We start from the raw sequence: 26,594 nt of genomic DNA, 5'->3' as shown, positions 1-26,594 counted from the left end.
CGGCTTCTCCAAGTCTTCAAAAAGCACAAAGGCCAGATTAAGAAAGTTTTGAGAGTGTTGAAGTTGAACTGAACAGTTGAAATATTAAAACTAACAAGTTCATGAGTTTCCTCAGTTCATTCCTTTTAATAGCAGAACTTCAGAGGAAGCACAGAGTGAAAGATGTAGTGTTTTTAAAGAAGAATAATCAGCCCATATATTAAACATACGGTTTTCTTCTAACGGTGAGAAAGCCAACTCTCCCCTAGTTAGAAACCTGGTTTAGGACCCGGAGAAAGGTGTGCCCTATGTGGCTGAGATGCTTAAATTTGCACATGGAAAGGGGCACAGTTACAGATTAGGGATCAGAAGAGGGGAACAGGTTTCGCTGTTGTAGGAGGCAACTTTATTAAATTACTATTTCAGTTAGGGTAGCTGGATCTAGAAATAGTCCCTTATTCTAGAAATTGTGCTATAATTTGGTAGAAGTACTTTGGACATAAAAGAAGGGATGATATTTTTCTTACTTATAAAGATTTAATCCTTTTGAAAACATTCAATTGTGGACTTGCTTTCTGAGTGCCTGGAAACTGGGAAGGAAGGAATCTGTAAACAGACAGAAGAATGGAAAGAAGCCATAACTGATGGTTTGTCAAAAGAAAAGGGCAATTTGAAAGCATTTCTCATCTTTAAGGTATCTTACTGTTTGAGGGTACAACTGTAGAGACCTTGTTACAGTTGTAACAACTTGTAACAGTCTTGCACTGTTACTGTACAATTGTTAGAATGCTGTACAGAACAACCAAAGGGGAAGGGACTCTGAGGAGATCAACTGAAATTTACTTGATATATGGATGAGGATCCTACAATCCACCCTATTCACATATAACAGGGCCTACACAGGTTTAGCCACTACCTATTAAATGATTGCTTCACCTATCTCGTTCCACCCCCAAGGCACAAATCAGGATCTCATGTAGTCTAGTCTGGCTTTAAATTATAGATTGCAGATGTTCTTCAACTCCTGGTCCAGAACACTGGGAATTACTCTAGAACTCTGGGGGAGCTCTTAGGTTTTCATCCTTGGAGACTAGTTGATCAGCCTACTGAAGTACTGTGTGATGTTAATGGAATATTTCTAAGTGGTAAAGGGATTCCTAGGACACATTAATTACCTAAAAGACTAACATCTGGAACAGCAAATGTAGCTTACTGCTTTTATTCTAAATGGAGGAAGATAGTGAGTGCTTTTATTTTACTTTGCACAAAACAAACTCAAAAATAAGAAATGTACTGTTGAGGAGTAAGTAAGTTTAAAGATAAGAAAAGCTAATAAAAGTGGCTACATGCTGGTGATATCGGGACCAGGATAGAAGGGAACAAGGATTGGAGACGATGTCTGTGTCTGTCAGTCAGACAGGATCTCCTGTAGCCCAGGTGGGCTTTGGACTTGTTGTGTGACTGAGGATGACCTTGAACTTTTCTAAGTACTGCGCAGGTTTGTACTAACATTCCTGCTTTATGCTGTGCTGGGGATCAAACCCTGGGCTTTTTGTGTTCTAAGAAAACATTCTACCAGTTTAGCTATATCTCTAGCCCTCAGTGTGTATCTTTTGATGTTTGTATTTTAAACCATGTAAATATTTTTAAGCAAAAAGTATACATACCTTCATTCTTTGAAATAAAAATTTAAAGTCATTGTATCTTAGGTGTTATATGTTGACTAATGAAGGCTGGTAGTGTTGGCACTGAGGTAAGACAGATGTATTGATGAGGTTTTATAATTTATGGATTTTGTAAATATTGGCATTGAATTTTTAAAAACGCTTTTTACACTTGGAAGGTTTGGTATTGCATTCAGCTTTTAGCTGTTACTAGTGTGACATAAAATCTTATGAATTTAATACTGCCATAATTTTTTTTTACTAATATGCTTTGTTTGATGTTTTGCTATAGCAGTTTTGAGGGTACAATATGCATAACTTTAGAGTACTTCTGGAAGCTAAATGGTTCAGTTATTCACCTAGTGAATTTTGTTGTTTGAAAATTTCTAGAAAATAAAAATGTGGAATAATTTTCTAGTATTATTTGTGCTTTAAAAAGTTATCACTGGGTGATAAGTAAGCTAGACTCTCTTTTAGTTTGGAGGAAATCTTTGTACAAGATGCAGTCACATCAAGTCTGTGACTTTCCTTTGCTTCCATGAAATCCATGTACCTGACAGTTGTCTTTGTTCGATTGTAGGAGTTATCTCAGCCGTTGACTGTGCATGTAGAAGGTGGTTGAGTTTCTTTCACTCGTTGATTAAATGAAATTTGGTTTTGCTTTGCCAGCCTTCCTAGGTTACTTGGTCATGTATTGGGGACTACTTTGTAAACTAAATATGAGCTTTATTTCTGATTGGATAAATACATTCTTACTTGTCATTGAAGGCCTGTCATCTTAGTTTTCTACATCTTCTGGAGCTCATGCTTTCTTTATCCATGAAGCTTGCAGTTGGTTGTCTGGTAAAAACCTTACTGATAGGAATATAGGGGAGGCATTGTTAACACTTGCAGATCAATAGTGTTTAAGTTTCTGCTTCCATTGGCTGAAGCAGCATGGTTGACGGAAAGAAGATGATCTTGGCATTTCTGTTTGTTTGTTTGTTTTTTCCTGCTTTAATCTTTCTGAGCCTGTGTCCATTTTGCAAATGGTAAGAGACCTAGAACAGGTCTGAATTAAAGTTAGTGTGTATAAGGTAATTAATTATCAAAGTGGTTGGTAAGAATAGTTACTCAGAAAAATGGCAACCTTTGTCATCATTGAGTGATTTTTGTAAAAATCTATGAATGTTGACTATTTGATTATGTTACTGTTAGCCTGCTACTAGAGTATTTAACATATAAGCTATTGACTCACCCTACAGAGCAGATTACTAGAAATCATGCTTTGTGGAAGGATTCATGCTAGCAGGCAGCGTGTACTGAAGGATCATTGTCTGGCAGGTTTTATACCCTTTTAATCAACACTGGTGATTTGTGCTAAAGGAGGTTGGTTTTTATTTTAATGTTGCATGTCCTCAACCACATTCAAATTATTGCCACAGTGAAGACACTTGGAAGCAGGTAAGTATTAGATATTAGGAAATTCCACTTGTAAGTAATCTTTAATCCACAGGATTTTTATAGCAAACGTTTGTGTTTTTCCTACTGTGCAGTACCTTGAGTACCTGCCAAGCCGGATAAATAACAGGCTCTGATGATTTTGCACCTGGTGTCATAGAAACAGTGGGAATCAAAGATTAAAGTGGTGCATATAGTGATCAGGTTTCCTGGGGCAAATTGAAGCAGTGCTGTGACAGTTATTTAGAAAATCCAGATTCAAACCTGTTTTATGAAAGTGGAGGCAATATTGATTGAACATTTACTATGGCCAACCTCTGTACTTAACATTTAGTGTGCTGTATTGATTCATCTTAAATATATCCCTGGAAAATACATGTCCTGACTAGAGATACGGCTTGGAGGTTTAGAAAGGTTCTAGAACTCACTTAAAGTTCAACATTAAATGGCAGGAACAGGAGTCCATTTTTGCAATGCTGCCATTGAAATCTGGCATGCCCTCTACCCCCCAGCTTCACAGAATTTGACATCTTGTCAGTTTGGCAGTAAAATCTTTACTGTTAGATGAAATTGTATGCTAGGAAAGGAATATGCAAATAGCCTTTTCTTTAGAAGTAATGTTCAGAGAGCAAGAATGAAATTCTCAGCTACCCAAGGTGCATGTGTACACTAACACATGCATTAGCTCATCTTTCTTAAGTGTGAGCTGAAAATAAGGTTTAAGTGATGGAAAGTTAAGCCTACTAGAATCTTTCAGAACCCAGGTTGGGAATTCAGAATATAAAAGATTCATATAATTGTCAGTGGGACTTTCTCACATGTAATTTATATAATAATATCCACAATAGCTGGATAGTGGTCACATCAGAGGACACAATCTCAATATTCTTCCATAGTAATGCTGTAGCTTTCATGTGCCAGACCTCCTGCTTATCCAGCTTCTTAAATTATAGTCTTCCAAATGTTACAAACCTAGCTAGTAGAGATGCTGAAGTTTATGCACAAGTTTCTTGCTCTAGATGTAAAAGTTATGTTTGTGTGGGATTGCACATGTCTGACCCTGGATATATCAGAGTGAGTAATTAAATTTTTCCTAAGACTTTTTTTAGATGTCTTAACAGCATTTTAGAATTTTTTTGATCTTCAAGCCATATAAAAATGACTAAAATTTCAAAAATGTTAAATGCTTCTGTCTAAAGAAAAGAATCTTTGAGTTATAATTTTAGTAACATTAACTTTTGTGTGATAGATTTCCTTTGTAAAATCCCAATTATGAGACTGAATGCTTAGTTTCTAACATCTGGCTTTTGAGAAGGACACAGTGAATGCATTATTTTAGACAGATTTGAACAGTTCTGTCTGGTATTGCCATGTGTTCCTGTCAACTCTTACATTCAGTGTTGACAAAATTTGAAGTAGCAGATGTACCATAGATCCTGCAACTTCAGAGCTATGAACACGCACTTCCTTGGTTTTGGATCAGTTAGGTTTTGATTTTGTGATCATTCTCATGAGGGTCTAAGATGTAGTGGAAAGAAATGAAGACTGAGGACATCAGGGAATTGCCAGCATGGTTGGGCATCAGTACCGAAGACAAGAGAAAGCAGATTGGTGTGCTTTGTGAGTCTGCGATCTGCTTCCACTGAGATATTTTTGAGAAGCCTCTCAAGTGTGTTCTTTGTGCACTGCACATGTTCCCTTTAACAAACTGTGACTGTGCTGCTTGATTTGGAAGCACCTAGGAAAACTGATCACAGACTACCAGCTTCTGGACAAGACTGAAACTGGAACTTGTTTTGTAGACCAGGCTAGCCTCCAACTCAGAGAGATCCACCTGCCTCTAACATGACTGAAGGCGTAAGTCACAAACAATCCCACAGCAGTTTGGAATTATGATTAATAAGGTGGTATTTATTTAAAGGGGAAGAAAACTTACAGATCACCGTCCCAGACAGCAGCCCTCTGTGCAATCAGGAAGGAGTCTAGTGGCCAGAAACGGAGCAGAGTGCGAGGAGGGAAGACGCAGCTTTTTTAAAGAGAGAGAGACCACGCCCTAATGGGCTGGTATCTCAGTGGCTATTGCCTGGAGGAGCGGAAGGACCTCCCGCAACACTTGACGTCGTTGGGTTTAAAGGTGTGTGCCACCATGCCTGGCTGTTATCTTTTTTTTTTTAAGTCATTTAAAGTGTTTTTGGTGGTGGGTGAAGGTATTGGACAAGTGGCAGACTTTATTCTTTCTTCTGACCATGTGACACTGGCCAGAAATATCGTCAAGTGTCTCCAGAAATACTGTTAGATCGTTGTTAGGGAGCATGAAAGAGTAAATAACTGCAGGTTTCTTCTGCAATTAGAACAATTACTGCAAAATAAGGAGGAGCCAGAGTTGAGATTTCGGGACCAGAAAGGTTTAAAACTGCTTCTTTGGGAATGGCAGTGGCAGTGGCCATGAGCCCTCCCCAGTGAGAGACTGTGTGGGTCTGCCTCCCAGAGAGTAATAAAGTTAGTGAAATCAGCTAACTGACCTGCAGGGCTTTCTTCTTCTTCTAATAAAGCTCCATTTCAGTAGCTATTTAATAGGAAAGGTTTGTTACAAACCAGTGTTGGGTGAAATTGACTGATGAAGTGTTACTGTTCCAGCTTTTGAGAAGGGCCATTTCTCAGTGGGAAACAGCAGTGCATACGTGGGTACTGTGGCAGGCTGGGTCATGGTTCCCAATACAGGGACCTAAAGGAATAATTGCAGTGCATACGTAGATGAGTGAATTGACTATGGACGTAGACAAGATAGTGTCTACCATTTTAAAAAATCATATGTGTGTACTGCTCTGCAAATAAACACAACTAAAGTATTATGAATTCACATCCATATTATTATTATGGATATTTTTCAAGCCACAAATACCAGAAGTTATTATTACCAGTGAGTTCCTTGTTCTCAGAATCTCAGGGAATGTAATAGAAGTATGGGGTTACACTTGTAGTGTGACTGGACAACCTCTCCACCTAGATTCTGCATGAAGCTCCTTGGGAATCTAGAGACTTGGGGAAATACGCTGAGTGGAACATTTGGTCCAAAGCTCTGTTTGATGATCTCTGTGGCCTCTTGCCTAGGCATCATGGGCAAATACTGCTTCAGTGTGGTTTGTGAGAAATGGTTGAAAGTACTTCATTGACACTTTAAATCTCCATAATTTAAAGCTTTTGTTATTTATTAGTGTATCATTAGAGATATTGTTCACACTTAGTATTTTCAGCCCAGTGTTTCTCACCTTAGCTTTCTCCTCTTTCTGCTAGGTGACATTTGTTTTTGAGTGCCATATGGTTCCCATGACATTCCATGTAGAATGTGTAGAGAAGTGTGTTTGATACTGGTGGACACACAGCCTTTCTAAAATAATTTTTATTGATTATAAGAACAAGATTCTAAAACCTTCAAACAGTTTTTTCTTTTAAAGGAATAATTTTTGCTCTCTATGACCTTGTTTTCCATGCACCACTAGAGAGTGTAGCATTTTAAGCTAGATCACATTTTTATAACACATTTCCATTGTTAGCACTGCTCAGATGCATTATGCTTTACTTTATGTTGGTTACCAAGAGACTAAAAGCCACTTAGCTACTGCGTGTGGACTCTCATCACCAGAATTTAGTTTTTTAAAACACAATCTCTTTCTCTTTTTCTTTTTGATAGAGCTGGGAACTAAGAAAATTGTAATTTGATCTTTGATTGACATAAAAGATTAAAAAGCATGTCATTGATCTGTCTAGACTCAGGTTTATGTTGAGAGTTTATTTACACTTTCTTCATTGTTTTTTATCACTGCTAACTCATTAAAGTTTTTATAGCTTTTTTTGAAATTTAGTTGACATATAATTGTAAATATTTACGGAACCCAATTTGATGAAGTTCCACATAAGTATGTGACCACAAAACCATCTTACAGTGTGGACAGTGAATATGCCTATTCTTCTGTATCCCTTTGTGCCTCTTTGTCCTCCCCCACTGACCCTAGCTCCCCAGTGCTCATGTTTGGGTCAGGACAGACCTCACAGTGTAGCATTGCTGATACATGTCCTTTTAGTTCCAGTTCGGACATCATAAGAGACCTTCTGGAAGAAGAGGAAGCTTGGGAAGCATCTCACAGGTGAGTTCTCATACTCAGCAATGTGTGAGCTTGGGCCTGAGAAATGAGCACTCTGTGTAGCTGCTTCTATGCAAGACATTTGTGCTTTCTGACAGATGGAAGAGACTAATAATCCAGGTGTAAACCAAAGACTTCTGCTGTGTTTCTTGTCTGTGTAGTTTCACTGTGGAACTGGAGTCCTGGTGCAATAACTAGTTACATGTAGATCTCATTTCTATGTCCATGATATTTTTTTGACAGTGTGATAATTTGCTAAGCACAGATTGACTAAACAAAGAAATATCCTTCCTCGTGTCTAAGGTGAATTTCTCCTTCAGCATCATTCCTGCCCCATTGTCTGGAGCCACCTTCTTCTGTCGTCCTTATCTCACACAGGCAGCCTATCCCCTTTTAGTTGGGTCTTTATTGTTTTGTCTTTGATGTACAGGGGCAGCCTCTCTAGCCACAGGTGATCCTCCTTCTCTCTTCCTTAGTAGTGATGTCATCTTGCAATTTGTTTCTTTATCTTCCATTTCCAGCCTTCTTTGACAGCCTCCATACTGCTAAATCCAGAGGCCATTCAGAATTCACTTTCCTCGCCTCATTAGCAATGTTTTATACAAAGCAGGAAGATCAGAAGTTCAAGGTCAGCTTTGTATCAAGTTTGAGGCCAGCCTGGGCTACATGAGATCTTGTGTTTAAGATGATGATGATGATGATGATGATGATGATGATGATGATGATAATGATGTTTTAAGATAAGTAGAACAACTTCAGAGTGGATTAAAATGCTACAATAGAAGCTATTTGGGTAACACCAAAGAAGACAGAGAAATGACAAAAAAAAAAAAAAGGACATACAAATTCTGCTTTATGAATGATTATAGGATTGGGTTATACAACCCAATCAGAATATAGACTCTTGCTGGATGGATTGATTAAAAAAAATGTACTGTGCCCCTGTGCTTTGTCTACAAAAAACAAATATTTGATTCCAAGACACCAATATATTGAAATCAAAAGAACAGAAAAAAGATATGCCATAGACGTCCTGAACGAGTCTAACATAATGATAATGTTGACAAGATAGACTTGAAGGTAAAAAGCGTAACAGAGCCAAAGACATTTATGATGCTTGAAAAGGTCAAACTATCAAGAAGACAAAATGATTGAGAACATGTATACATGTAACAAGAGTCCCAGAGTACATGAAGCTAAAGATGGAATGGAAAACTACCATAGGCAACAAGGAGTAAAAGTTCATCTCATCCCCCCACCCCCAAACAAATCCAAAAACCGTTGCCGTGAACACAGACTCATTTTCATCACAGCCCTTTGTGGATAGAGGGCCATGCAGGTTACAGTGGACCTGCAGAATTGCGTGCCAATGGTACACCACTCACCAATGGCCTCCTGCCTTCCTCAGAACTTGGGAGTTGTCTGGCTCTGTGAGTTCCTCGTGTTCTCCAGGCACTTGCCCATCTCTGCTCTTCTAAAGTGCTATGTCAGGAACAGTGTTCAGACATACTAAGACGCAGACCTTCCTGGCTCTCATTCTCATCTTTTCTGTATTTATTTGTCTTTTCATTTTCTTGGTACCGTTTCTCTAAGTATAGCTTTTAATTTTTTGATGAAATGTGTTATGTCTGTTTTAATTATTTTCATCCAACCTAGGAAACCTTTTTATAATCCAAAGTCACCATTTTTTTTCTATGGCTTAGAAGTATTAGGTTTTACATTAAGGTTTGGAACTTATTGTCATAAGGTATGATGATGACTGGTTCAGTGGTTCTTTTTTGCCTAAGGCTTTTCCATTGCTGTAGCATTAGGTATTAAAGAGATGGCCCATGTCTATTTATAGGTGTGTATATATTTGTTTCTGGAATTACTCTTGTGTTTATTGATCATGTAGAAATCTTTTTAACACTTCATAATTGCTATTTGATAGTGCTTTAAATCAGGTAATTTGAAACTTTTTAAAATAAATGTAATGGCTAGGGTTTTTTTTTTTTGTTGTTGTTGTTGTATTACTTTTGATAAATGTGTAAGGTAACAGGAAGGGATAGATTGTTCCTTGGTAGTATGGCTGCTGTTGCCTGGGGTAAAGCTGTGATGACTCTTGGGCCAGAGGCTGGCTGTGCTCCTCTGTGTGCCATTTCCATTTGACATGCAGGTTCTGCTGAGCTCTTTTGGTTTGTGAATCTCTGATAACCTACTGCAAAATGGGACTATCCTAGTAGAGAGTGGCGAAGTCTTTAGCATCCACGGGGGACAGTTGCATCATGTAGTAGGTGGCTTAAACAATAGAAAAGCATTTTCCCACAGCTCTAGAGGCTGGAAGTCCAGGATCAGAGTGTCAATAGAATTGGTCATTGAATACTGCTGTTCCCAGAAAGGTAACTTCTCTTTTTTGGCCTTTTTGTGGTTAATGATTTTAAAAATGGTATTGATGTTATGCTGTTCAAAAACTCAGGATTCTAGGACCAGTAAAATGACTCAGTGGGAGAAAATGCTTACAGCTGAGCTCAATGACCTGAGTTTGATCCCCCAAGCTTATATGGTAAAAACAGAGAACCTGCTCCTGTGAATCATCCTGTGTACAATTCTGTCTCTCTCTCTCTTTCTCTCTCTCTCTCCCTTTCCAAACAGCATCCCTGGATTGGCTACATTGATATAACTCTGTGTGCGTGTTTGGTCAGGGTTAAACTTTATTTGGGGGGGGGGGGCTGTTGTAACTCTAGGCCAAGATTGACAAACCATGGCCCATGAGCCAAATCTGTTCCTTTGTCTGATTTTGTTAATACAGTTTTATTAGAACTTAGCCATACATTTTTTTACCTGGTGAGTGAAGGCTGCTTGTTTATTTCCTGGCCATCCAGATTCCTGAAATAGTCAACACAGAAATGTGTATTAATTGCAATACTGATTGACCAGTAGCTTAAACATATATGTGGCTAACTCATATTTTAAATTAACCCATTTCTATTAATCTGTATATTGCCACGTGACTGGCTTACGGGCAAGGTTCCGGTGGGCTCCATCGGAGGCGGCTATCTCCTGTAGGTGGCTACATGGCTTCTCTCTGACTCTGCCTACTCTCTATGCATATCTCTTTCAGCGTAGCTATATTCTGTTAAGCCATTGGCCGAAAGAAGCTTCTTTATTAACTAATAGCAATAAAACATGTTCACAGCATACATCACCTCCCACAGTTCTTATTGGGTTTTATTGTTGTTGTTTCATGTTACAAAAAGTCAAGTAGTTGTAGCAGAGTTGTCAAAGTCCAAAATAATTTGGACCATTGTAGAAAATTCGCTAACACTTTTTCTAAATCAGAAAAATCTAAACCGTTTGATTGATTGAGTACATTACTGGCTGAGAAGCCCTACCTTGACCCACCCTGGCAAAAATGGGGAGTGTAAAGAGTCTTTCTAAGTTTTATAGGAATGTCCTTATCCCTCCTGCATCTGAGCTTTCTGGGTGAGAAGACTGGATGAATGTGGGAGATCATTTAGACAGGTGACATTCTAACTGATGGGAAAGGACACGCTGGCGTGTAGGGAGAAGGAGTACTAGAACACTGCTATCTAAACGTAGGAACTTGTAGACTAGGAAGTTGTAGACAGAAAGACACAGATGGACTCTGATGTTCAGAGCAATCTGTGAAAGGCTCCTCACTGAAAAAATGCCCTTGTGATGGTCTCCTGATGGTTGTGAGCGCCTTAGATTTTCCTGCCTGCTCTCCTGTCAGGTGACTTGGAACATAATTTGATCTTCATTCATCAGAGCCTTTTGAACTGTTCAGCAGATCCTGCCCCTTCTCACACAGAGACATGTTATTACCTCCAGATGTCCTTGGTTTCTCCATTCTCCCGTTGTTTCTCAGTTGTCCCACCCTGCTGGCGGCACGCACACATGAGACGGGTTATATTGACTGGCTCCTCAAAAACCAGGAGTGGATGCAGTTATTTGAGTTGACTGAGAAGCTATCCTGATGTTTACTACCTGACCAGACAGTCTTAGAGGAAGTGTAGTCAACTTGCGGACCCCACTGATGCTGATGCCATTTCTTGGAAACCAGCAGTCATGAGGACTACTTCCTTTTGGGGAGCACTATTGTGGGGTGTGTCCTAGACTATGCTGCTTGTATGGGAACCAGGTATTAATTTTCCTTTCTACACACTGATGATGAATGATCATGATCAATTTTTAAGAATTCAAACAAACACCACTGGTAGATTATGAGGCCCTCAGACAACCGTGGAGAGCTCTCCAGACTGAAGCTGCCTTTTGTTACTCAGGGAGGGCTTTCTAGAGGAATGTGAATGGTGGTGTCTGCATACCTTGATATTCCTACAGTAAAACCATCCACTTGTTTTCTTTGACTTTAGCTGAAGTGACTGATGCTATGTTGCCTCTGGTGGATGGTATTTACAAGTGTCGTGAGTCATGCCAAGATTCCATGTGGCTTTCTGAGGTAGCCACTGAAGGTTTATAGAATTGTTCTTCTTGCTGAATCTGGGATTCTGGCCTCATACTTGGGTTTACTATTGCAAATTCACCTCATTGTACTGCTAGTAATTTTAACTATATGAGACGAATAGAATGAACTAATGCCAATTCTTGTCAGTTGGGCACAGTGGCTGATGAAGTGGTATATGCCTCAGTTCTCTAGAAGTCACTCTGGTGTAGAAACAGGGTCAGTATTGATGGGAGACATGTGTTTAGGAATCTTGCTTTTCTGTTTGTTCTGAAAAGTCAGGCAGTGACTGTTCTTGGTGAACATGCTTTTTCTTTGTATTGAGGGTGCTTGTATGGTAAATAGCATTGGAAGACTGCCTGTCAAGAAACAGGAGACAAAATATTGAGCATTAAAAAGAATTTTCTAACATGAGCTGCTTGCCCATGCTGGTGTCATCTGGCCTCTCTGTGTCACCCACAGCTCAGATGCCTGTCTTCTGTAAAACACAAACTGCACTTTTTGCAGAAGCCTAATGCACTCTCTGGTTTTTGTGAAGTTGCCAGGCTAACTTAGTAGTTTGCCCTTAGTTGTCTTAGGCCCTTCCCAATTTTTGACGTGTTTAGGTTGCTTTTTATAAACCTATAGCATATGATTTTTTTTTCACTTTTTGTTGATATAATAGTAGTCTGTCTTTAATTTGGGTAGTTCGGCCAGTTACATTTAATGTAATTATTGGCATATACTTTTTATAGTGTCTTCCAGGTTTGTCTTCAATGTGCTTTGTGGTCAAACATGATCTTGAACTCACTTCCTGCTTCTGCTTCTTACGTGCTAGGATTACAGGCCTGCCCCATGTGATTGGTTGATGCCGTGCTGGAATGTATCCTGTCAAGCACCCTACCACCTATGTTGTTGGAGGCTGCTTGTTTGTTCCTGGCCACACAGAACCAAAATAACCACACAGAAACTAGATTATTTGCAATACTGTTTGGCCAATAGCTTAAGCATATTTTTAGCTAGCTCTTACATCCTAAACTAGCCCATCTCCATTAATCTGTGTATCGCCACATGGCTGTGGCTTTCCAGGTAAAGTTTCCTTCTCAAGTGGGACAACATGGCTTCTCACTGACTCTGCCTTATTTCTCTCTCTCTCTATATATATATATACACCTGATCTTCACCCCCTCCCACCCAGTAATGATTATGCATGACTATTTTAGCCATTTTCTGTTTGCCTAATGCCTTTTCCTTTCCTTCTGTCTGAACTCATTTTGAATCAATAGGCAATAGCATGTGATTTCATTTTATGTCCAGGGCTAGCTTACTAGTTTTACCTTTGTTTTTAAATAGTGGTTGTCCTGGGGTTTGTGAATGCATATTTATTATATTGAGCCTTCACATATGTCCCTTGGTATATGAAAACCTAACAACAGTGTTTCCAATTCCTTCTTCCTATCATGGTCCTGTATATTTACTCCTATGCAAGTTAAATAGGTCCAGATTTACAGCTGGCGATCATGCTTGTCTGATGTAAAAACTTCCTCTAATGTTTCTTATGATGTTTCTTAAATGTATTAGCCATCAGTCCTCTTAGCTTTTGTCTGAGATGTCTTTTCTTAGCTTTCACCTTTGAAAGATGTTTTGCTTGGGGTGGATTCTGGGTTGACAGTTTTCCTTCTGGCATTTTAAAGTTATCGCTGCATGACCGTGAGGCCTGTCTGGTTTCTTATGAGAAGCCTGCTGCAAATCTTACTCATCCCTCTACAGAATGTTCCCTTTTCTCTGCCTGCCTCCAAAGAGTTGCAGTACTTTGAATATTTTTGTACATGTTTTCTGTTTGTTAGTTGTTAATGGGGGCAAGCTGACCACTTTCTGTCTTTGTTTAATATCTTTCACTGTTTTTAGAAAACTCACAGCTGTGTAATTCATTTCCACAGCTGTTTCTCCTACAGGAATTCTAGTCATATGTGTATGTGTGCCCACGCATGCACACACGAGCTTCCACACACTTTTTTCTTTGTATTTCAATTGGAATTTTTTTAAAAAAGATTCTTACTTATATGTGTATGTGTGCGTGTGAGCATGAGCAAGTGAAGAGAGCATTGCATCCCTAGAGCTGGAGTTAAAGGAGGTTAAGAGCTGCTTCTCGTGCTCTGGAGCAAGCTCTTTCAACCGCTGAGCCATCTCTCTAGCCCCCGCTGACACATCTGAGGCATTTCTTAGTTCTGTTTCTTACACTTAATAGTCCTTTGAAGAAATACTTCCTCTCTGATACCTTAGAGGTTTCCCAGTGTTTCCATTTGATTTGTTTATATCATGTCTATGTCTGCTGAAATTCTCTTGATGTTTCCTACCTTTTTTTTTTTTTTATTAGAGACCTTCATGTATTGGTTTTAATTATTTTGAAGTTCCATGGTCTGGTGGTACAAGTATGTGGGCTGCCTCTGCATCAGCTGCTTAGTGCATGGCAGTAGAGTCTCTTTCTTGCTTCTTTTGTGTCTTCCATTTTAGCCTGAGACTGAATATACTGTGAAAGATGCCAGGGACTGAGGTAAATAGTGTTTGTGCCTAGAAAAGAGCTTACTTCTGTGTGACCATTAATTTGGGGAGTTGAGCTAGGAGATTCCGGAGTTGGCCTAGTCGATTTCTACTGGTTGCTCTGGCTGTATTGGCCAAAGCATCTGTGACATCTTCAGCTCCTATTTTTCCGTAAGAGACTCAGATGTTTGTCTGAGTCCCAGGGACCAGTGTATTCCTGCTCTTTACAGAAGAGATGCAGGCCCGGAGGCAGCCGTGCTTTCTGCCTGCCTCAGTGACTATCTCTATAGGCTCTCCTCTTTCTGGCAGTGGAGGAATGAGGCTTGCAAGTGACTCATTTGTTCGTCCCACACTGCTACCTTGTACTTAAGAATTCATGCTATTCTGGCCTACATTGTTTGCTTCAGGTCAGCCAGAGCTACACAATAAGACTCTATCTCAACAAAACAAACAAAGAATTCATGGTGAAATTTGTATTTAGAATGTTCAAGTGTTGTATGAGGCCACTTGTTCATTCTCGGCTGCCTGGGTCACGAATTAATCACTCAGAAACAGTATTAATTAAATCACTGTTTGGCCAATCACTTAAGCGTATTGTTAGCTAGCTCTTCTCTTATATCTTTGGTTAACCCATTTCTATTTTTTTATATTTTACCACAAGGCTTGTGACCTACCAGCAAGGTTCCAGCTGGTGGCTCATGTCTTTCCCCTCTGGTGGCTCCATGGCATCTCCCTGACTCTGCCTTCTTTCTCCCAGCATTCAGTTTAGTTTTTTCCACCTAGCTCTGTTCTCCTATAACGCTGCTATAGGCCCAAAGCAGTTTCTTTATTAATGGTAATCACAGCATACAGAGGGGAATCCCACATCATGTAAGACCTTGGGTTTGATTCACCAACATCAAGAAAAAAAAGGAAGGATTCCTGAGAAGTTTAGTTGATTACACAGCAGCTCCCTTTCTCTTTCATTACCTTATGTTCTGCCCCAAATCAGGGAATTTGTGTGAGGGACTTGTTTTATCTTGGGGTTTTGTTTGGGGTGTATGTGAGAGAGATAGAGAGAGGGAGGGAAACAGCAATAGATAAGACTCCTTACTGGTCAGGAGCTCACTAGGTAAGTTAGGCCAGCTGACAGTGAGCCTCAGCCCACCGATCTAACCATGTATCTACATCCCCAGTAATGGGGTTACAAACACAGGCCACTCCATGTGCTTGGCTTCTTAATGATGGTCTGTCTTAGTTAGGGTTTCTGTTGCTGTGAAGAGATGCCGTGGCCATGGCTACTCTTAAAAGAACACATTTAATTGGGACTTGACAGTTTAGTCTGTTATGGCTGGAAGCATGGCAGCACGCAGGCAGACTTGGTGCTGGGGAAGCAGCTGAGAGTTCTACATCTGGATCTGATGGCAATGGGGCAATGGAAAAGGACAACATTGGGCCTAGCTTGGGCTTTTGAAACCTCCAACATCCCTTCCCCTCCAGTGACATACTTTCCTCCAACAAGGCCACACCTACTCCAACAAGGTGATCCTCCCTAATCATTCTCAAGTAGTGCCACTACCCGATGACTTGGCATTCAAATATATGAGCCTTTGGGAGCGATTCTTTTTCAAATCACCACAGGGTTCAAAAGATAGAACTGAAAACAAGATTTTAGTGACTAAGCCATCTCCCCAGCTCTGTTTGTTTTTGAGTCCTGGTCTAGATATAATATTTGTGCCTACTTCCAGGATGGCCTGGAACTCAGAATGTAGACCAGGCCTCCTCAAAACCAGATTTTCCTTCTTCTGCCTCCCAAGTGCTGGGACTACAGGTTTATCACTATACATAGCTTTTTAAAGCTACTGGGTTTTGACTCAAGGGAAGGACTTTTTCTTTGGTCTTTGCAGATTCATTGTTGTTGTAAAGTGGGAATGATAATTACGGTGACAATACAAACTATAACTATGTCTCTAGAGGAGGGGCAGTTGTAGGTGTTAGTGCAGTCATGCATGTGAGAGAACTAACACAGGGTTCCCACAGAACAGTGACTGCTTTCTAATATGTCATTTCTTTTCTTTTCTTGTTTTCAGAAATGATCAGAACAGAGAAATAAACCCACAACAGAATCACTGCACTAGAGCCACCGAAAGTGCCGAGACAGAGCCAAGAAACAAGCGGAATAGGAATTAGTATGGGCTTTCGCCAGCTTTTCCATACAGTGACCAAAATATAGTTTTTATTGCCATGTTTAGCAATGTCCAGTGACGATGTTTAATTCTAATTGTAATATTTAATTTATTATTTCATTCTTCTTTGCCTTTCTAGAAAAGAAAACAAAAAGAAAAGTTATAAAATGATCCTTGACCTTCTTGGTCAGTTGCTTCCTTCTTTTAAGACATTTCTTCCCTAAAAACACAATCACTAGCTTTGCACGGCAGACGCATTCCTCAACAGGGGTGTTTGCTTGGTTTGACTCTATTTCAGGATGTTTCTAAGTCATTATCACTTTTTGCCATTGGCGAACCAGCCCCAGCAAAAACTTCTTTTCTTCCTCATGACAGTAATAAGCTAGTAAGAATAACATGCTTTATCGTAATCTCTTTGTCTGAGTGCCAGGCCGCCAGCAGTTAGTGGTCAGTATTTAAGTTGTCTGTTAGACACACCTGTGTCTTCATAGCGTAGGGTTATATTGTAAAGTCACAAAGTTAGTTTTATAATTTTTAAAAAGGCAGGTAAGTTGGTAATGTAATTTAAGGTAACAGTGGTAGGAGCTCTGAAGCATGTGTGTGTTCTTCTGAAGTGACACTTCACTTAAAAAATAGTACTGCTAGCCCCTGGGGTCAGGGAGGTCTCTAACACTTTTACTACCAGCTGTTAAACAAAACAAGTAAATGGGTTTTACCAATGAATACACAATTTGTAATTTCCTTGAAATAGTATGTTATATTTGAATAAAGGCTATAAATCTTTATATTGCGTTTGTCATAAAATTTGTTATTGTGTTCAAAATGCCTTCAGTTCCCAGTTTTCCCTGCCTTTGTTTGGCATTTCAAAGCCAGCCTGCCCTCCTTGACCCCTCAGCCACTGTGCGGCCCAGACACACAAGCTTTCACACGCATCGCACATATGACTGGTTTACAACAGTGACCTTATTGCTGGGAAACCATTTATGGCTTCTCCTTTCCAGAGAATGTCTCTGATGCTAGTTTTTTTGCTGTGCTTTTTGGCTTCTGACAATGTGTATGGGGGGCAGGGGACTGAGAGTTTCCTCATTATGGCAAGAGTTGAATGTTTTCACACTGGCTCTACCCCTGATATTGCTTATGAGTTCCCTGAGTTTGGGAAACAGACAGCAGTACCACTCACTGAATCTGTCGGTGGATCTGCTATAGGATAAGTGAGCTGAGTTACCAGGATTAGGCTATAGCAAAAGCCATGTTTCACTTACAGTGACATAATCTGCTATATTAAGTTGGAAACAATTATATTTGCTGCAAAAGCAGTTTGCAGAGGAGAGATACCACACAAGTCGGGGAACCAGGCACATGAATCCAAACAGTAACCTCCTATCAGTCACTGTACTGAACACTTAGAATATAGCGATGGCCAGCACTCAGTCCATTCTAAAACTGGCTCACAGTGCAATTGGCGTCTGTTCCTCAGGGACAGTTGAACAGAATAGGGAGATGGTTTCACTCCCTAGGACTTGAGGGGGTTGGAGGAGCGTTACCATATGGGCACGGGCTGCTGTCGAACACTGTCCTGCCTTATCACCTTGAACATTGACTTTTCCTCACAGTTCTAGGGCCTGGAAGACTAGATCAATAAAATAGGTAGGGTGTCTTCTGAGGCCTCTCTCCTTTGCTCGTAGACGCTGCCTTCCCAGAGTGTCCTTACGTGGTCTTCCCTCTGCACACGTGTCTGTCAGATCTCTCCCTGTGAGGACACCTCTCATGCTGGATCAGACCCTTTTCTGTGACCTCATTTTACTTTACCTCTTAATGAGTCTCTGTAATTAGTCTTGCTCTTAAGACCTCCTACATTTATGACGGGGAGGGGCACAGTTTAGCCTCTAAGAGTGATTGTTTCAGCCAGTGGTTTTCAACCTAGTGCTGTGACCCTTTAGTATAGTTCCTCATGTTGTGGTGACCCCAACCATAAATTTATTTTTGTTGCTACTTCATAACTGTGAATTTGTTACTGTTATGATTGTAATGTAAGTATGTTTCTGATGGCCTTAGGCTACCCCTGTGAAAGGGTTATTCGACTCCCAAGGGGTTGGGACCCACAGGTTAAGAACCACTGATCTAGGTTGAAATCTCAGTGGTACCAAGATTAAGAATAACATAAAGAAACTCTGTGCTGGCCTGAAAAGCAAACCTTAATGGGCACTGCATTTGTGCCCTCTGTGTGTGCACTGAAGGAGAAGTGTGCCTATTTCACAAGGACTGGGGAATTGAATGCACGTTTGATCCAGAATCGGACACAATAAGCTCCTTATTATAAAATTTACCGTAGTAGAATTCCAGTCTCTTCCTGTCATTCACTAGCCCTTGATTTTTTTCTTATCCTGTGTCCTCAAGGACATGGTGACTGCTGTCAGTTAAACTGGCTCAGAAGAGCAGTGACACAAAGTTTGTGTGAATGGGTGTTAAGGGAGTTTGTTCTTTATTGTATGAATTCCAGGATCAAATTCAGGCCATCAGGTTTGACAGCATGTGGCCCCCACTTGTATCTTCTAGGGGCACATCCTTTCCTTTTCCCTAGTATTTTTAGGTATCATCAGGCCTCTGACCATTCAGAATTCAGACAGATACAAGTCTCAATATGTTGCTGTCCTCCTGCTAATTCTTCCAGGCACCTGACCAATTCCACCCTGTCCCCTGGCATAGCTGCAGATCAGAGAGAGCCCGTCTTGCTTAGAATGCTGCCCCTGCTGCATCTACTTCTGACCCTCCTGGCCTTTCCATGTTCTAAGTGGAAATGATGGCAGTGGGCCCTTTTTGGTTTGATATTCAGCTTGACCAGGACCCTTTGTGTCCCTCATCAACATTTACACCTTGCATCCTTTGTTCAACTATTAGGACTGAGTGGTCAGTGGTATACAAAACTAGGAGCCCCTGTTGTGGACCAGGAGAGAGAAGCATTTATCAAGTAGTTACACAAATGAACATATTTACAAGTGCAGCAAAGAAAAGTGTGGCATTGTGAGAGAAACGACTCCTCCAGGACTAGCCCCCCTCAAATACACATACATACTCATTCCCAAATAAACATATATGTGTGCATATGCACACACACAATGCCTTTATTTGTCTGAAATTCCACAGCTCTCTCTCTCTGGGATATGTGCTGTATTTTGCACAAATATTTTTTTTTTCAGACATTTTGGTTACTTCCGAGTTTTCTGGTCATAAACGGTTCTGAACAGGGTACCGCTTTTTCATGTGGTTGCTTTCCGAGGGTCCCAGCCATTCAATGACTAGAACAGCTTTGAAGAACACGTGACCAGGTTTTCAAAAGCACCACAGTCTGAGCTTCCATACAAGTTTGCTCTGTGTTTTAAAATAATGAATATTAAGGAACAGATCAGAGCACCCAGATGGGGATTTCAGCAAGTACATGAGGTTTTCTGTGTGCTTCTGTTAATGCAAAGTGGAGGACCTAAAACTGAAGGGAAGAATTCCATGGAGTTACAGGCAAAGGTCCAAAAGACTTGGTGTTCTACTATGGTAGCTTTGATCTTTAGGTCTCTGACGGGTACAACTAGAAAATTCTTGTTTTGTGACCCAGACTTTGGGTAGCAGTTGGGTGCACAGCACCTGAATGCATTCACATTCTGGAGCTGATGCCAGTCTAATGCTAACCAAAGAAACCCAACTGGGTTGGATGTGGCACGGTGAACAGGCCGCAAGCAAGGCTGGCATTCTGCCGTGAATGCCTTTGCTTGAATGGGAGCCCAGGGGGAGAGTGGGGAAATTTTTTGTGCCTGAATTCTAACTTTAGAGCTCACAAGTGACTATTTAATGTGTAAGGGTCCACAAAGCATTGTTTGTTTCTGTTCTGATCACGTAAGCACCGCTTTTATGTAGCCCCTGCATTTGAACAGCCTTATATTGAACTTATATGGCTGTTAACAGTCTTCTCTGCTAAATGTATTTCTAGGTCACCTTAAGTTCATTGGTAAGTAAAGACCCTTTCAAATGGGATAATTAATTCGTTTTCAATGCTGAGAACACAGTTTAGAGGCTCATGCATGCTAGGTAAGCCATGGTTCACTAAGCTGCTGCCTCAGCCCTTGGGACATTTCTTCAGTTTTAACCATTTGAATCCTAAGAATATCTGCCGATTTTTAAAAACTGAGCAGCATAAATGAAAGTTTCTGAAAGTGTGATATCTATAAAGAGCCATTTAATATCTGCTTTTATTACTTGCCACTGATTTCCCTGTGTTAAACACTTGAGGGGATTTATAATCCCAGCACTCAGGAGGCAGAGGCAAGTGGATAGATGTAAATTCGAGGCTAGCCTGATCTACAGAGTGATTCTGGGATAGGCAGAGTAACAGTGAGACCCTGTCTCAAACATAAAACCAAAAAGGCAACCAAGAAAGACGGCAACAGCCAAGCTTGACCGGCTCTTAAGGGACATAGCATGGTGGAGTGCTGACATTTGGTCCGAGGAGAGGCGCTCAGCCACTTCGTCACAGAGTTCTAGAAGCGGAGACTAAAGGGGCATGCTTATCTAGATCTGTTTGAAGATCATAGAAAATTTAATCATTGCTGCTCAGAAGTTGAGAGTACATTTCCCTCCAAATCATCTTTTGTCCAGAGCTGTTGCTGGTTTTGTTTTTCTAGGGAGAGTTGTGAGCTTCTTCTCTTTGAATCCGCTCACTCCCCATGCCATGCAGTGTTTGAAGAGAGGCAGGGTTCTTTTAAGGTACAGCGGAAGTTCTAGTGAAGAATGCTGTGTAAGCTGAAATGGAATGGAGCCCCAAAGAGAAGTGGGGTGCTGTAGTAATAGGGGCAGCGGGGCTGCGTCCCCAGCACCCCAGCCGCACCCTGGCCGCCTGGCTAGCTTATGCTCTGAGGCGTCTGCCTGGGAGCCGGGAGCTGTCGAGTCTCTGAGCTCACTTCCTCTTCCTCCCAGCATTCTGCTCCGTTCACTCCTCTCATCTACGTTCTAACCTATCAGGGCAAGCAGCTTCTTTATTTAATTAACCAATGACCTTCCTCCATCAGGGTGCTAAAGGAACTTGCGAGCCAAGAAGTCGGTCAGGGGGTTGGCAAATTATAAATAACCGTAGGTAGATAGGATAGAATGCTTAGAAACAAGTCAGAAATCAAACACTAGACCACAGTGTGCGCTTGGGCAAAGGGGGTTGAACTATGAAGGCATTCTACTGTCCTTGACATGGTTTGAGTGGCACTGATCTACTTCACAGCCTAAGATAAGGACCATATTATTCCTATAACCTTGAAAATAAGCACTAGTGACTACAAACTCTGAGTGTTCCAAGCCTGAAAATGGAAATAAGGGAGAAAGGGAAGAAAGCAATGTTTATAAACGACAAAGCAAGATAAGTCCAATATACCGATAATATGTATGTAAATCACCACATACAAACTTGTGTGGTGTTGGTTTTTAGGTAGGGTTTTGTTTTGTAGCCCAGGCTGTTAACAAACTCATCATCCTTCTGCCTCATCCTTCTGAGTGCCAGGATAATAGATAGGTGTAAGCCACCCTGGCTGGTAGCTTTACATGGCTTTAGAGACATACAGAAAGTAAACCATAGGAGATGCTACCAGCTAGATTGGGTGTAGCAGCGATAGTGCCACACTTGCTCTCCTGGGTTTGGGGGTTGGTTTTTGTTGTCTGTTACTGAGGGTGAAGCTCAGGGCCCCACATGCTCAGCATGCGGTCTACCACTGAACCACATTCCTCGTCCTTTATTTCACTGTGAATTAGTGAGAACCTATGAGAGCTAGAGCTTGGATTAGCATTGACAAAGGGATGCGCTCTGCATCTAGAGCACTGGAAACATGGTGTGCTCAGACTTAGTTCCGTTCCTGCGGAAGGATGGCAGCGGATGTCGACTTAGTTCCGTTCCTGCTGAAGGATGGCAGGAGTCGAGTGCCAGCTTTGCTGGAATTTGCCTTGGTGTTATTTCCCTTCCCTTATGGTTTCCTCTGCAGTGACACTTCACCAAGCCCTGCCATTCAGTTGACAGATCCCTTACTTTTATGTGATTTTGCCTCACCTCCTTTTGGGAGAAAAAGTTGATAACATGAATAGTGGCTTGGTGAATGCTGCATGAGAACATGGTAACAACACACGTACAAGGAAGAGACTCTGCAGCCCAAGCAGCCGTGTTGGCTCCTTTGTCACCCTGACACAGAGTTATCTGAAGAGGGGAGCCTCAATTGAAAAATTGATCTGGTTGTAGGGTGTTTTCTTAATAGGGATCGATGGAGGACTGGGCCCATTGTAGGTACTGCCATCCCTGGTGGTCCTGGGTTCTGTAAGAAAGCAGGCTGAGCCAGCTGTGGGGAGCAAGCCAGTAAACAGTACCCTGCCATGGCCTCTGTGTTAGCTCCTGCCTTCAGGTTCCTACCTTGTTTGAGTTCCTGTCCTGACTTTCTTTGATGATGAACAATGATATGGAGGTATACACCTTTTTCTCTCCAAGTTGCTTTTGTTCTGATATTTCATCACAGCAATAGTAAGCCAAACAAAGACAAAGCCTGCTCTGTGAGCAGTCCAGACTAGGAGTGGAGCCCTTCTCTTACCTGGGCCTCAACTACTGCTTCAGTGGAATAGGGCATTTGACTGGAATCTAGACTGTCTTAGGTGGAAGGGCCTTTGCTATCATCATCCAGCTCGGCCCCTCCTGAAGCTAGCTGCAGTGAGGGTCTATGTTTACGGGTCTCTGGCTATATTATTCCACATGTTTCTCAGATGGAGCCTCTGGCTGAGATGATTTTGGAGTTTGCTGTAAAGAAGGAGCGGCCCTATTGGGTTAGTCTTCCTGTCATTAAGAACCTCATTTTAAGATGGGCAGTGGTGCTACATGCCTCTAATCCCTCAATTCAGATCTTCCCAACGCTTGGGAGGCAGAGGCAGGCAGATCTATGACTTTGGGGTCTGATCTACAGAGTAAGTTCCAGGACAGCCAGGACTATACAAAAAGAGAGAGAAAGAGAAAAGGAAAATAGAAAAAAGAAAAAGAACCTTGTTTTGAGAGCAGCATTGAAAACAGTATTGAATATCGGTCCTCCAGCCAGGGAACCAGAAGGAAGTGCTTTCCATGTCATGGCTTTCAATATCACCGAGAAATCACGGATCTGAGGGGTCTGGTAGTTCCTGGCCAGTGGTTTTGTAGGTTCCTGAATTGAAGGTCTGAGGCTCTACAAGCAACTTCACCAAAGGTATAGCTGCTGCTGCTTGTGTTTCCAAGGAGACCATTTGGGCCTTAAGCTCTGGAAGTGGTTTAGGGTGAGGACAACTGATCAACTTTAAACTCAGTCCTCTTCATTAAGCAAGGATAATCCTGATGGAGATTGGGTCGGTAAATTTGTGTTTCTATACCTCTATCCAGTCCACTCTTAAGTCTGTTATCATACAGTGTAAGGCCACTTGGTCACTGACTACATCTAGTAGATCACTTCCTTAGTCTGCTGCCGCCATCAGCTCCTGTGGCCTGCTCTTAACATCACTGAACTGTCAACAATTCTCTGATCTCTCCCAAGACCTTCATTACTTTGACTTTATCATATCTTTGTTGTCTGTCATCCAAAATCTAATGTGTTCTTACTCCCCTATAAAAGAGTTTAGGCTCAATGGGGTGGTGGTAAAGGGCACACCTTCCTTTAATCACAGCATTCAGAAGGCAGAGGTAGGCAGATCTCTGTGAGCTAGCCTGGTCTACAAGCTAGACAGGACAGCTAGGGCTGTTACACAGAGAAACCCTGTCTCAAAAAAAAAAAAAAAAGTTGAGTAAGCATTCTCCTGCCTCCCCCCTCAGCCAAACTTACTTGGTCCTCTACGATTGACCTTCTCGTCAGTTTGCTCTCAGTACTCTTTGCTGGAGCACTGTTTTCTGCCTAATTTATAATTTCTGTGTTTGTTCACTTCCCATCACAAAGGAAATACCTGGGATAATCAGCTTACAATAAAGGTTCATCAGGGCTTGTACTTCTGTGCTTTGGGGCCCGTGGCAAGATGACAATACAAAGGAACCAGTGTCCCGCAATCCCTTTCAAGTGCGTGAATGATCCAATGACTGGAAGACCTTCTAGGCTCCACCTTTTACATCCCTGCAACTGCGTAGTAGCCTTTGGACAACATTCAAAATCCAAACCATAGAAACTTCGAACCTTGAGTATCAAAATACTCCAGAGGCTAGTCTGGAGCTCCCTATTAATTAATTAATTAACTAATTAATTAATTTTCTTTTTTGAGACAGGGTTCCTCTGTAGCTTTGGAACCTGTCCTGAAACTCACTCTGTAAACCAGGCTGGCCTCCTCTCACAGAGCTCCACCTGCCTACCAAGTGCTGAGATTAAAGGCAAATTTTTGAATTTTTATTTGTGTGTGTTTTTTTGTTTATATGTACCATGTATGCACACATGCCCCTGGAAAACAGAATGGGCATTTGATCCCCTGGAACTGGAGGTACAGGCAGTTGTGAGCCTCCAGATGCTGGTCCTGGGAACCAAACTTGGGTCTTCTGCAAGAACAGCAAGTGCTCTGAACCCGAGTCAGCTCTGTAGCAACAAGAGATTGATCTTGCTGGGTGGGAGGTGATACTCCACTGTGAGTGTCATTTGCATTTCTTTAATGGCTGTCTTCCAATGGGCTTCTTGGCCAGCTATGCATCTTCTTTCTTCGAAGTCCTAAATCTCTTGCTTATCTTTAAATCAGATTATCTGTTTTGATTACATTCCCGTTTGTTCTTTTACCTTTAACCACCACGTCCTGCGGGTTAACTGGTTTAGTCTTAACAAGGTCCCCTCCACCTTCCACTACTGCCACATTAAGGCACCGCTGTCTCTCAGGGAGGCCACCGTTCTGACCTCCTAACCGGTCTTTTTCCACCCACGCTTAGCCCGCTCAATCCTTTCTCTTTGATTGCTTTCATTCCCCCCCCCCTCCCCCACTGCTCATTCGACCGACCACAGCTGCATGGATCTGTGAATAGTTGCTATGGCCCCTAAGGGCTTTGATTTCACTTGTGGAATTCTCCAGCCTGGCTGCTCACATGGCTGGCGGCTTCTCTTGCATGCTACTGTCTTGAAGAAGCTGCCTTGCACCTAAGATACTCCATCCTTCAAGCAGTCATCTGCTCTCGAGGGGCCTCCCTTCTTTATACCTACCCCGCCCAAAGCACTGCTTTGCCTACTTGTTTATTGTTTGTGTGCCCTTACCTGAATGGCGCTCAGCAGCAAGAGGGGGTCTATCACGGTTCCTACTGTGACTGCCAGGCCTGTGGTGGGCCTGGCGAGTACACAGCAGACTTTCAGAACCTCTGTGTTGAAAGACTTTCAGAACCTCTGTGTTGAAAGACGAAGGAAACAAGCCCTAAGTAGGCTGAGCCTCTTCGTCGTTGCTGACGTGTGAGGTCCAAGGCCAGGGCCTGACCTGTGTGGCGTTCACGTGTTTGCTCCCGGTGCTCTGCTTAGCATCTGAGACCAGTGGATGAGTCAAAGCAGACCCGAGTCCTTGCAGAGGAGCAAAGAGATCTTAGGTTGGGACTCTTTGGAGATTTTCCTTCCTTGGTTTCTAACTGGTTCAATTGAATGAAAAAGATGCAATTATACCATGTATGGGAACCCCTCCAAATCTTCATAGATCAGAAACTGCTTTCAGTAGTGGGGGTGTGTCCTCACTAGCTGATGATGATCTTTATTGTAAGCTTATACACACTAATTGTTTTTCTGTTTCTAGGAAGTTTGATGTTTTTCTAGAATTTACACCTCCTACCAACTAAAAGTGGTTACAAGGACATTAGTGAAGACCTACACTATAAAAAGTACTTTTTATTTATTTATTTTTTATTTTATTTATTTATTATGTATGCAATATTCTGTCTGTGTGTATGCCTGCTGGCCAGAAGAGGGCACCAGACCCCATTACAGATGGTTGTGAGCCACCATGTGGTTGCTGGGAATTGAACTCATGACCTTTGGTAGAGCAGGCATTGCTCTTAACCTCTGAGCCATCTCTCCAGCCCCAGAAAGTACTTTTTAAATTTTATTTTATTTTTGTTTTGTTGAGACAGGGTTTCCCTGTGTAACAGCCCCGGCTGTCCTGGAACTCGCCTTGTAGATGAGGCTGGCCTCGAACTCTCAGAGATCCACCTGCTTCTGCCTCCCAAATGCTGGCATTACAGGCATGCGCCAGCACCACC

General features: G+C 41.6%; 1 protein-coding gene across 2 annotated transcripts in view; it reads left to right on the top strand.

The window, feature by feature from the left end:
• Positions 1-17,149, top strand: part of Rad18 (RAD18, E3 ubiquitin protein ligase) — a 91,573-nt gene extending 74,424 nt beyond the window's left edge. For both annotated transcript variants that reach the window (XM_005364986.3, XM_026788309.1), the window contains exons 12-13: positions 7,166-7,228; positions 16,277-17,149. In XM_005364986.3, coding sequence (XP_005365043.1) covers positions 7,166-7,228; positions 16,277-16,376 — 163 coding nt within the window. In that variant the 3' untranslated portion in view covers positions 16,377-17,149. The remainder of the gene's footprint in view (positions 1-7,165; positions 7,229-16,276) is intronic.
• Positions 17,150-26,594: the final 9,445 nt, after the last annotated feature.

Source organism: Microtus ochrogaster, unplaced genomic scaffold (genome assembly GCF_000317375.1).
Source record: "Microtus ochrogaster isolate Prairie Vole_2 unplaced genomic scaffold, MicOch1.0 UNK1, whole genome shotgun sequence".
In the NCBI taxonomy this organism is placed as follows: Eukaryota; Metazoa; Chordata; class Mammalia; order Rodentia; family Cricetidae; genus Microtus; species Microtus ochrogaster.
This window is presented reverse-complemented; position numbering and strand designations above follow the sequence as displayed.